The 12,860-nt window shown below is 45.5% G+C and overlaps 1 protein-coding gene across 1 annotated transcript in view; it reads right to left on the minus strand.

The window, feature by feature from the left end:
- Positions 1-6,260: 6,260 nt before the first annotated feature.
- The window catches only part of LOC139256010 (stAR-related lipid transfer protein 9-like), a gene marked incomplete at its 3' end in the record, with an annotated part of 238,609 nt that continues 232,009 nt past the window's right edge, over positions 6,261-12,860 (minus strand). Inside the window, exons 20-21 of the mRNA XM_070874078.1 lie at positions 9,864-9,970; positions 6,261-6,311 (exon numbers count right to left, since the gene is read on the minus strand). Coding sequence (XP_070730179.1) covers positions 6,261-6,311; positions 9,864-9,970 — 158 coding nt within the window. The remainder of the gene's footprint in view (positions 6,312-9,863; positions 9,971-12,860) is intronic.

Genomic DNA, 12,860 nt, shown 5'->3' on the forward strand with positions numbered 1-12,860 from the left:
GGGAAGGAGATTGGGGGGGGGAAGGAGATTGGGGGGGGGGAAGGAGATTGGGGGGGGAAGGAGATTGGGGGGGGAAGGAGATTGGGGGGGGAAGGAGATTGGGGGGGGAAGGAGATTGGGGGGGGAAGGAGATTGGGGGGGGAAGGAGATTGGGGGGGAAGGAGATTGGGGGGGGAAGGAGATTGGGGGGGAAGGAGATTGGGGGGGAAGGAGATTGGGGGGGGAAGGAGATTGGGGGGTGAAGGAGATTGGGGGAGGGGAAGGAGATTGGGGGGGAAGGAGATTGGGGGGTGGAGGAGATTGGGGGGGGGGGAGATTGGGGGGGGGAGATTGGGGGGGAAAGGAGATTGGGGGAGGGAAGGAGATTGGGGGGGGAAGGAGATTGGGGGGGGGAAGGAGATTGGGGGGGGAAGGAGATTGGGGGGGGGGAAGGAGATTGGGGGGGGGGAAGGAGATTGGGGGGGAGGAGGAGATTGGGGGGGGGAGGAGTTGGGGGGGGGGAGGAGATTGGGGGGGGGAGGAGATTGGGGGGGGAAGGAGATTGGGGGGGAAGGAGATTGGGGGGGGAAGGAGATTGGGGGGGGAAGGAGATTGGGGGGGGAAGGAGATTGGGGGGGGAAGGAGATTGGGGGGGGAAGGAGATTGGGGGGGGGGGGGGGAAAGGAGAAGGGGGAGGGAGGCTGAACGGGCAGGGCCCGTCCCCAGCACCAGATTTACAGGTAGGTGGCGTTGGGTCGGGTCGGGGGGAGCGCGGGTCGGGGGGGTGGTGGGAGGGAGGTCGGTTCGGTTCGGGTCGGGGGGGAGGGAGGGAGAGGGAGGTCAGGTCGGGGGGAGGGAGGTCAGGTCGGATCCAGTCCGGGGGCGGGGGGGGGGGGAGCGGGAGTCGGGTCGGGGTCGGTGTCGGGTCCGGTCCGGAGGCGGGAAGCGGGAGTCGGGTTGGGTCCGGTCTGTAGGTGGGGCCGGGGGGGGGAACGGAGCGGGAGTCGGGTCGGGTCCAGTCCAGGGGCGGGGGGGGGGGGAAGTGGGAGTCGGGTTGGTGTCAGTGTCGGTGTCGGGTCCGGAGGCGGGGGAGCGGAAGTCGGGTCGGGTCCGGTGGCGGGGAAGCGGGAGTCAGGTCGGTGTCGGGTCCGGTCTGGTCTGGGGGCAGGGGGGGGGGGGGGTGGGGGAGAGCGGGAGTCAGTTCCGGTCCGGAGACGTGAAGCGGGAGTCGAGTCGGGTCGGGAGGAAGCAGGAGCTGGCCGTGGGAGGAGCCTTATTCACGCAGCCCCAGTGAGGCCATTGGGCCAGGGCTAGGGGCTGCGTGCTTCGGGCGCCTGGAGCTACTGCACTTGCGTGCCCACTGTAGCGCGCATGTGCAGAGGTCCCGGCACTGTTTTCAGCGCAGGGACTTGGCTCCGCCCCCTACAGCTCGTGCTGCGCTGCGCCGAGGGCCAGAGGACCTGCAGGGAGCTGGAGAATCTGGAGGGTTTTTTTAGGCGCACTTTGTGGCGCGAAAAACGGGCGTCCAGGTCGGGACTGCGCCGTTCTAGGCGCGGCTCGAAACTTGGGCCCTATGATTCTAACATACCAAACTCAAAGGGCTAGAAATTTGATTTTTGGTGATAGTGGTATTTTTGGCGAAAAAATACCGCTATCAGTCCGCTACCCCTACGAGGCCTAAAATTTAGGCTTCAATTCGCCCAGCGGTAAAAATCATCGTTGCACGAGGAATCGTGGCACAAACCGCAAATTTTCTGTAACTTTTCTCCGAGGCGCCTTGGGAGGGGGAAAAACACCCCCAAAAAATTGCGGAAAAAAAAAATCACAAAATATTCACAAGACACTTAACTATCAAATCACTGCAAAAAAATCAAAAAATAAAATTTTTAAACTTATCTTTTTTGCAGGTCTTCCTACCTACTGCTGTTCCAAAGGCTGCAATACAGGTTTTCCCCAGGCGCTTTTTTTCACCCTAATTACAGGTGCGCTGTGAGCCAAATTTTTGGTGGTACTTAAAAACCGCCGGCGCAAGACTTCTCCGAATTTCCCGGTTCACCGTTTTTCGCCAAAAACGGCGAAATATCACAGAAAAAACGAGCGCAAGATTGGCGAATTTTTAGCCCATAAGCTGAGCACCAGGTCCAAAAAAAGTCGACAACTTAAAAAACAATGTACAACTGGAAACAACCATCAACAAGACCACAGCTTCAAGATAACGGAGTGTCTAAAAATGGTTTTTATTGCACTGCATTTCTATGCAGGCTGATAGTTTCTAACACGCATAGAACAGTCTTTACATCATTATGTACTATAAGTAGGTCCTGATTTCAAGAGCTGATCATCTATAAAAATGTATTTCCTGTTAGGAACCTCGTGGTTACCAACTGAAACACCAGGTCCAGCAGAATGCCAGTATCTTGGCTTCATGCTGTCCAAGCAGTTATATCATCATAGAATCTTACAGCACAGAAGGAGGCCATTCAGCCCATCATGCCTGAAAGAGCTATGCAATTAGTTACACTCCCCTGCTCTTTGCCCGTAGCCCTGCAATTTCTTTCCTTTTGAAGTATTTATCAATTCCCTTTTAAAAGTTAGCACTGAGTCTGCTTCCACCACCCTTTCAGACAGTGCATCTAGATCATAACTTGCTGCCTAAAAAAAAATTCTACCCATCTCTCTTCTGGCTTATTTTCCAAATATCTTAAATAACCTGCGAGACCCTGGATGTGATTTTTTTTTTTAAACCCTGGAAGCCTTAATGCTTCCCTTTTTAAAATCACAGGTGTAACTTCAGTCACAGCTTCAGACAAGTACAGCACTGTGTTTTTAAATGGATCTTTTGCATCATTTTTTTGCTTCATCCCGGCATCAGCGTTGCCTCAGATTCCTGATAAATGGACAAATCTGTGGGACGTGGAGTTCAATGCGGAAAAGTGTGAGGTCAACTTTGGACCCACGAAAGACAAATCAGAGTACTTTCTAAATGGCAAGAAGCTAGGGACTGTGGATGAGCAGAGAGATTTAGTGTAGAAATCAAGTACAGAAATCACTAAAAGCTAGTGAACAGGTACAAAAAATAAAAAGCCAATAGAATATTGGCCTCCATCTCAAGGGAGCTGGAATACAACAGGCCAGAAGTTATATTAAAGCAGTACAGAGCTTTGGTTAGACCCCAGCTGGAGTACTGCGTCCAGTTCAGGGGATCTCACCATAGGAAGGATATACTAAGAACGTAAGAAATAGGAGGAGTAGGCCATACGGCCCCTTGAGCCTGCTCCGCCATTTAATACGATCATGGCTGATCCGATCATGGACTCGGGTTCATTTCCCTGCCCGCTCCCCATAACCCCTTATCGGTTACTGACCTAGGAGAGGATGCAGCATAGATTCATCAGAATGATACCTGGGCTAAGAGGATGGACAGGTGACATAAACTTGGGTTGTATTCTCTTGAGTGCAGAAAATTAAGGGATAATCTAATTGAGATGTTTAAGACGATTAAAGGATTTGATAGGGTGGATAGAGAGAAACGATTTCATCTGGTGCGAGAGTCCAGAACAGGGGGAGTAACCTGAAAATTAGAGCCAGGCCGTTCAGGGGTGATGTCAGGAAGTATTTCTTCACACAAAGGGTCGTGGAAATCTGGAACTCTCTCCCACAAAAACATAGAAACATAGAAAATAGGTGCAGGAGTAGGCCATTCGGCCCTTCTAGCCTGCACCGCCATTCAATGAGTTCATGGCTGAACATGCAACTTCAGTACCCCATTCCTGCTTTCTCGCCATACCCCTTGATCCCCCTAGTAGTAAGGACTTCATCTAACTCCTTTTTGAATATATTTAGTGAATTGGCCTCAACCACTTTCTGTGGTAGAGAATTCCACAGGTTCACCACTCTCTGGGTGAAGAAGTTTCTCCTCATCTCGGTCCTAAATGGCTTACCCCTTATCCTTAGACTGTGACCCCTGGTTCTGGACTTCCCCAACATTGGGAACATTCTTCCTGCATCTAACCTGTCTAAACCCGTCAGAATTTTAAACGTTTCTATGAGTCCCCTCTCATTCTTCTGAACTCCATTGAATACAAGTCCAGTTGATCAGTCTTTCTTGATAGATCAGTCCCACCATCCCGGGAATCAGTTTGGTGAACCTTTGCTGCACTCCCTCAATAGCAAGAATGTCCTTCCTCAAGTTAGGAGACCAAAACTGTACACAATACTCCAGGTGTGGCCTCACCAAGGCCCTGTACAACTGTAGCAACACCTCCCTGCCCCTGTACTCAAATCCCCTCGCTATGAAGGCCAACATGCCATTTGCTTTCTTAACCGCCTGCTGTACCTGCATGCCAACCTTCAATGACTGATGTACCATGACACCCAGGTCTCGTTGCACCTCCCCTTTTCCTAATCTGTCACCATTCAGATAATAGTCTGTCTCTCTGTTTTTTCCACCAAAGTGGATAACCTCACATTTATCCACATTATACTTCATCTGCCATGCATTTGCCCACTCACCTAACCTATCCAAGTCACTCTGCAGCCTCATAGCATCCTCCTCGCAGCTCACACTGCCACCCAACTTAGTGTCATCCGCAAATTTGGAGATATTACATTTAATCCCATCGTCTAAATCATTAATGTACAGTGTAAACAGCTGGGGCCCCAGCACAGAACCTTGCGGTACCCCACTAGTCACTGCCTGCCATTCTGAAAAGTACCCATTTACTCCTACTCTTTGCTTCCTGTCTGACAACCAGTTCTCAATCCACGTCAGCACACTACCCCCAATCCCATGTGCTTTAGCTTTGCGCATTAATCTCTTGTGTGGGACCTTGTCGAAAGCCTTCTGAAAGTCCAAATATACCACATTAACTGATTCTCCCTTGTCCGCTCTACTGGAAACATCCTCAAAAAATTCCAGAAGATTTGTCAAGCATGATTTCCCTTTCACAAATCCATGCTGACTTGGACCTATCATGTCACCTCTTTCCAAATGCGCTGCTATGACATCCTTAATAATTGATTCCATCATTTTACCCACTACTGAGGTCAGGCTGACCGGTCTATAATTCCCTATTTTCTCTCTCCCTCCTTTTTTAAAAAGTGGGGTTACATTGGCTACCCTCCACTCGATAGGAACTGATCCAGAGTCAATGGAATGTTGGAAAATGACTGTCAATGCATCCGCTATTTCCAAGGCCACCTCCTTAAGTACTCTGGGATGCAGTCCATCAGGCCCTGGGGATTTATCGGCCTTCAATCCCATCAATTTCCCCAACTAATAAAGATTTCCCTCAGTTCCTCCTCCTTACTAGACCCTCTGACCCCTTTTATATCCAGAAGGATATAAACCTGTTGAGCCTGAGGATCAGTTGAACATTTTGAAAGTGAGATTGATAGATCTTTGTTGGGCAAGAGTATTAAGGGTTACTGAACTAAGGCGAGTAGATGGAGTTGAGATACAGATCAACCATGATCGAACAAAGTGGCAGAACAGGCTTGAGGGGCGGAATGACCTACTCCTGTTCTTGTGTTCCTAAAATAGTACCATGTCATCTTTTCTATCCACCTGAGAAAAAGGAAAAGGAACCCACTTAGAATAGAACCAGTTATCTGGTACCTTGAGTCCGGAAGCTTGTCTGTGAGTACATCTCACACAGAAATGATGAAGAGCAGGTTTAGAGAGATAGCTAGAGTCTGACCCTAGGAAACAGGCCACTGCAGCCGGCACTGCTGAAAAAGCTTGGAGGGTGAAAACATGGAAGGTGAAAAACATGCTCTGTCTCCCATTGAAGAGCAATGGTTCAGCAAGGTGCCTTGATGGCCAAGGTTCAGACTGTTGAGGCCGTTTGTACCGTGTCTGATGCAATCCTAAGTCACAGGTTCAACAGGCTGAATGGCCTCTTTCTGTGATGTAACCATTCTATGAATCTATATGATTCTACATACAAGTCTAGAAATTAATGTGAATGATGTTACAGAAGAAAATATCAAACTCCTCTATCTATTATAACCGATAAGTTAACCCATTTCTTTACTGTTAAAATAGTGGAGAGCCGAAGTTAATATGAGCAAATTAAACCTTTGCACACTAACATTTCCAGATGATAGTGTTGTAACATAAAATCCACCCCTCCAATGAAGACAGACGAAAATGCAATGAAGCCCACGAAATGACAGATATTCTCTATATTCTATGAAAATAGTAAACTTAATAATTTAAACGTTTTCCTAGCCCCAAAAAGACAAAGCACAGTATCCAATTGTTTAAACCAGGTTCTCACCTGGTTTCATTTAGCTCCATTTCTTCATCCTTCTCTTTGTCGTGTTCCAAGCTGTAAAAGTGCAACAGATCAGCTTCGTTACATCAAAAAGACTTGGATTTATATAGCGCCTTTCACTACCACCAGACATCTCAAAGCGCTTTACAGCCAATGAAGTCGCTCGAAGTGTAGCCACTGTTGCCAATTAGTGCACAAGCAAGCTCCCACAAACAGCAATGTGATAATGGGGGGAGTGAAAAGGAATGTGGTTGTGGTAGGGGACAGCATATTCAGGGGGATAGATACTGTTCTCCGCAGCCGCAACTGGGAGTTTCAAAGGCTGTGCTGCCTGCCCGGTGCCAGGGTTAAGGACATCTTCCTTGCAGGTGGAAAAAAACTTGGAGCAGGAGGGGGAGGATCCAGTTGTCATGGTTTACATAGGAACCAACGACATAGGTAGAACTAGATTTTGCTAAGGGAGCTTGAGGAGCTAGGGTCCAAATTAAATATCAGAACCTCAAAAATTTATACTTTTCATTCAGCTAAGTTCTTGTTCATCCTCGCTGTTATTTATTGGTGGGTTTGTTTTCATTCTTCGACAGGTGAATTGACCAGAGAACAGGGTGAAAACTTTATCCATTCATCTGACTGGTCTGCACGTTCCCCACAAATAACAGTTTGGGTACAATGAATAATCTGGACCAGTGAGCCTATAAGCAGCATATGCAGAATTCAATAATTATTGATAGCAGTTTACACACGAGAGTAACCTGAAGATTAAATAGGAATTACAGTCGGATATTAGTACTGATGAAGTATGAACCTTGGTGTGTTAAATTATGGGTGCAAAGGTTGAGATGAAAAGCCAGCAAGTGTTTTATCGCCAAAACTTCACTTCTAATTCTGTGGTAAATTCTGTTGTTTTCAAATCCCTCCCCATCTCTAACCTCCTCCAGCCCGACAACCCTCCGCGATCTCTGTGCTCCTCCACTTCTGGCCTCTTGTGTATCTCCGATTTGCTCCGCTCCACCATTGACGGCCCTGCCTTCAGCTGCCGAGGACCCAAACTCTGGAACTCCCTCCCTAAACTCATCCACCTCGCTCTCCTTCTTCAGAACGTTTCTTAAAATCTACCTCTTTGACTAAGCTTTTGGTCACCTGCCATAATATCTCTAAGTGGCTCTGAGTCAAATTTTGTTTCATGATGCTCCTGTGAAGCGCCATGAGACATTTTAATACGTTAAAGCATTAAATAAATGCAAGTTGTTGTAAGGTCGATAAACAGGGGTTAAGTCATAACACAGTGCAGTATATCCAGTATTAATACGACTCATATACTAGCAACCATTGTTATATGAACATTGGTCAGCTCTGAAATTACACTCGGTGTAGATTAGTATATGAATGCGTAACACATGCAGTTAAATTCACTTGGCCTCAACCTAAAACACTTCTTAAAATTTAAATGAATTTGTTAAGCAAAGAACAATTTCAGTCTTAATTTCTGATTATTGTTCTGAAAAAACACATAAGTATTACAGATCAGAAGGAATATTTTGGAAAATCTCTTGATAAAATAATACGTGATTTATAAACATTAGCCTATCTGCCATGATGTGGGACACAAGGAGACGATCAAACGACCAGGACGTGCAGATGTAATTCAATCAAATTATTAAAGTCATACATTCTGTCCTTATTTCTATTTTCCATTATAAATTCCTACCCTCAGATTTATAAGGGAAAGTGTTTACACAAGAGACTGTTAACAGAATTGGAAACGCATGGAATTGGAGGCAACTTATTGGTTTGGACAGGGAATTGATTAAGAGACAGGGAGTAGGGATAATGGGTATGTACTCAAATTAGCAGAATGTGATTAGTGGTGTGTCCCAGAGATCTATACTGGGGCTGCAGCTTTTCGCTATATTTATAAATGACTTGGTTGAAGGAACAGGGAGCCGTATATCCAAGTTTACTGACAACACTACAGTAAATAGTGTAGTTGGGAGAAAAAGGTTGCAAAGGGACATTGATAGATTCAGTGATTGCGGAAAACTATGGCCGATGGAGCTCAATGTGGGAAACTGCGAGGTCGTCCACTTTGGACCTATAGATCAGCGTATTTTCTAAACGGTGAGAAGCTAGGAAATGTGGATGAGCAGAGAGATTTAGGGGTCCAAGTACAGAAATCATTCAAAACTAGCAACAGATAGCAAAAATAATTTTAATGGGCTAATGGAATGTTGGCCTTTATATCAAGGGGGCTGGAATTCAAAGGGTGTAAACGTTATGTTACAGATGTACAGAATTCTGGTTCGACCCCATCAGGAGTATGCTGTCCAGTTCTGGCACTGCACCTCAGGAAGGATATACTGGCCTTGGAGAGGGTGCAGCACAGTTAGCATAATGATACCTGGGCTAAGAGGCTGGACAGGTTGCATAAACCTGGGCTGTATTCTCTTGAGTATAGAAGATTAAGGGGTGATATTATTGAGCTGTTTAAGATGAGTGATAGGGTAGATAGAAATGACTTCCTCTGATGTGGGAATCCAGAACACAGGGGCATAATCTTAAAATTTAGAGCTAGGCTGTTCAGGGATGATGTGAGGAAGCACTTGCTCACACAAAGGGTTGTGGAAATCTGGAACTCTCTTCCCCCAAAATCTGTTGAGGATGGGGGTCAATTGAAAATTTCAAAACTTAAGATTGATAGATTTTTGTTAGGCAAGGGTACTAAAGGTTATGGAAGCAAGGCAGGTAGATGGAGTCAAGATACAAATCAGCCATGAACAAACTGAAAAGCAGAACAAGCTCAAAGGGGCTGAATGGCCTGGTCCTGTTCCCATGATGTAAAAGCTGTCATGCTGTAATTACATCTGCCTGCCAGTGGTGGCGCTGCAGCACCTTCACGGAGAAGAGGGCAATTACAGTGTAACACGTTTACTTGATCAGTTTCCACTTTAAATGTGGACACTTGGAATTTATATCGGAAAATTTGACAGGAAGTGCACAAAGAAACATGAATATTAATGCATATATAATATATATATTCATGTAAAGATATAGGGGAACAATCTGGTCAATAATGATCAACACTAAGATTTAGAATTATTACTATGGTTAAACATGTATTGACACAGTACCTGCTTCTGCAGTATAAATATTAATTTAAGATCTAGTCAGTCATGTTTTGAAGCCAAGCTAAAGAATCAAATCCAGAGGAAAACTTACTTAACTTGGTTAACCATGAGGTTAAGCCGCAGCTGAAAAGCAAATCAGTTTCTGGCACTGCATTAATAATTGAGAAACGATATGGGATTCTGAATGTGCGCTTCATTAGTTCAGTCAGACCTCAAAACAAATCACTTTAGATGTGCCCAAAGACATTTAAACAAGGTGCCAGCTCACTCTTGCATGTGTCATTTTCGAAGGTGTTGATTGGATGGGAGTGGGGAATCTATGAGAAAGGATTGAGCTTGACTGAAATGCTCTATTTTGCCCTTGTCTCCGTTTCAGCTGCAATTGCACACTGATGTTATTTTTGAAACAGTAATTCTGTAAAGGTTGGCGATTTTTGTATGCCCGCACCTAGCTGGTGGTTCTCATGACTGAATATCGTACCTTGCTTGCATGAGAGGAGATAAAACGTAAGGAGGGGAAAAGTTGAATTCTCCATCCAAATCCAGCCACTCACAGGAGCCACTGCTTGTCAGAGACACACTGCTACTCTATATCAGTGGGAGAAAAAAAACATTAATTTTGATAAACTGAAGACAACAGAAATTCATTTATTTAAACATTTAGTAGCCTCCCATTCACTTCCTCACACACACACACACACAAACTCGGACCAGCAACATAAGTTGGGAGAAAGGAGCACTGCAGCTATGCGTGCTCCAAGGTTCAAGTAGGCAAGACCAATAAACTGTCAATATCTTTGCCCTTTCAAGGTGGGAGACTCAGCAACTGGCTGTGTACATTAATTAGGCTTCAGAGACAGAGTTCCAGGGCTTGACAGGGTAGATGCAGGGAGGATGTTTCTTCTGGCCAGGGATTCTAGAACCAGGGGTCAGTCTCAGAATAAGGGGTCTGCCATTTAGGACTGAGGAGAAACTTCTTCACTCAGAGGGTGGTGAATCTTTGGAATTCTCTACCCCAGAGGGCTCTGGAGGCTCAGTCTTTGAATATATTCAAGATGGAGATCGATAGATTTTTGAATATTAAGGAAATCAAGGGATATGGGGACAGCTTACTAGATTTGCAGTATTAACATACCCAAATCCACCATCATCATCATAGGCAGTCCCTCGGAGTCGAGGATGACTTCCTTCCACACTAAAAATGAGTACTCAGGTGACTGATGAACTCATTTTAAACGGTGGAAGATGCCTGTGCGTGATTTATTTTAACGTGGGGTGGCCGTTGCACACCAGAGTGACATTGGCAGATGCCTGTGAGGAGATCACTGACACATCTCCCTGTCAACCAACAATCCATGTCATAGAGCTGGATTTGAAAATGAAAGGTTGGGAGGGAATACAATAACTTTACTGGGCTTAAATAGCCCCCACCCCCCGCTCCTGCCAATAATATAGTGTTTTGCGACATTAAAGACATTATATACATTTTATTTTATTCATTCTCGGAATGTGGGCGCCGCTGGCAATTATTGCCCATCTCTAGTTACCCGGAGAAGGTGGTGGGGTACTAACATAATGACTTGCTGCGCCACTTCTGAGGGCAGTTAAAGAGTCAACCACATTGGTGTGGGACTGGAGTCACATATAGGCCAGATCGGGCAACAACAGCAGGTTTCCTTCCCTAAAGGACACGAGTAAATCTTCTTGAACCACTGCAGTCCAATGGTTTGATACATCGGATTTGTTTTCTATGCCACTTCAGAGGGCAGTTAAGAGTCAACCACACTGTTGATCCCTGTAAGTTGTTTAACTGCAGTCTAAAAATTGATCAAGCGTACATGCAGACGACACATTCAAACTCCGCTCACATTCAGTAAATCAAAAATAAAACTTATACATTGCAGAAAACTCGTCAGAATATTTTAAGGAAAAATACCCAAAACATGAAGATAGGTTCTGAGAAAACCCTACGTATAAAGCAAAACAGAGCTTTCCAGTACAGAACTTCTGGAGATTTGGAGCCCTGCATCACTCCGTGACTTTGAAGAGTTTCTCTCATTGATGTGCTGTTCTTATATTAAATACCTACTCATGGGGCCAGTTACACGTGGGGCCTTGCATTTAACAGTTTTAAAAATAGGATTTCAGGCAACACACTGAAAAATGGAAGGACTTCCGAAAAACCACCTCAATTTCAAGTCAAGAAGTGCATGATCTGAAGCTCCTTGTACACAGAACCAGTTTGATTCAACGGCAGAAGCTTTAAGCTAAAACTCGTTTACAAGAGGCGAGCCAACGGGTCACGGGTCTGGCACTGCTCCTTTTGAGTTGCTAAGAACTCTCAATCAACACCGGCTGGCTCACACATCTATCTTGTGATTACATATGAGGAAACGGGAAAATTATAGGTACAATAAATGTGATCATATGAATTCTATTATATACCTTAGCCTGGCTGTAAGGTAGGTAGTGAGGTATCTAACAAGCTAAACTTCCCCTCTACCCAGAACCCGAGGAATTAAATTACACTGATTTACTCGGCAAAAACACTTCTTATTCAACCTCCAGATCTATAACCTAATCAATACACTTCAGTCTCATTCCCTCCCTACACTGACAATTTGTTTTCTATCCACACTCAACATTAAAATACTGTAGCAATCCTCCTGTCCCCAACCCAAAGAACTGTGCATTTGTTGGGCAAAGGGATCTGAATTTCTTTCCACCTAATAACAAGTAACACTGCCAACAATGGACCTCATCCAGAAACTTCAGGACAGAGTATCCTTTACTACATAGCAAAGTTTTCATTTCCCACTTCCCTATGACCTCTCAAAGTGACAACGCTGAATTGTCAGCACATTACAGCGGGTTTCTGTCCACTGGGAAGCTGGATGAAAGTGCCTGAACTAGCCTTGTTTCGGATCCATAGAGGTTGGAATCCGATCAAGATCTGAGATGCCAGTGTTCTAACACACTATCCCAACCAGTCCTTCTCCGCAGCACTAATTGCAGCCAGCTCCAAACCTGGATTCCCTTGTCGAGTCTTCTAAAGCTACCTCTACCAAGTCCGAGTTACATAAAAATGGTTGTGCTGTGGATTTTCCTTTGAATTTTCAAAAAGTGCAACCCTGGCCTATTTCTGTTCTGTATTACACAGGATATACGGCACAGAAACAGGCCATTCGGCCCAACCAGTTCATGCTGGCGTTTATGCTCCACTCGAGCCGCCTCCCGTCCTTCCTCATCTAAATCTTAGGAGAACCTTTTTCCTCATATGCTTGTCCAGCCTCCCCTTATACTATTCGCTTCAACCACTCCCTGTGGTATATTCAATGCAACAATATTTTGCAGGATTCCCAGTGATCTCAATTATTCCATGTTTATTAATTACTCCGAATCAGCTCTTTGACCGATTCTGACGAATTTCTGGGCGGGAGGCGCAAACTTTTTCAAGGCTCTAAAAGTACCGCTCCAC

This window comes from Pristiophorus japonicus, unplaced genomic scaffold (assembly GCF_044704955.1).
Source record: "Pristiophorus japonicus isolate sPriJap1 unplaced genomic scaffold, sPriJap1.hap1 HAP1_SCAFFOLD_671, whole genome shotgun sequence".
Lineage (NCBI taxonomy): Eukaryota > Metazoa > Chordata > Chondrichthyes > Pristiophoridae > Pristiophorus > Pristiophorus japonicus.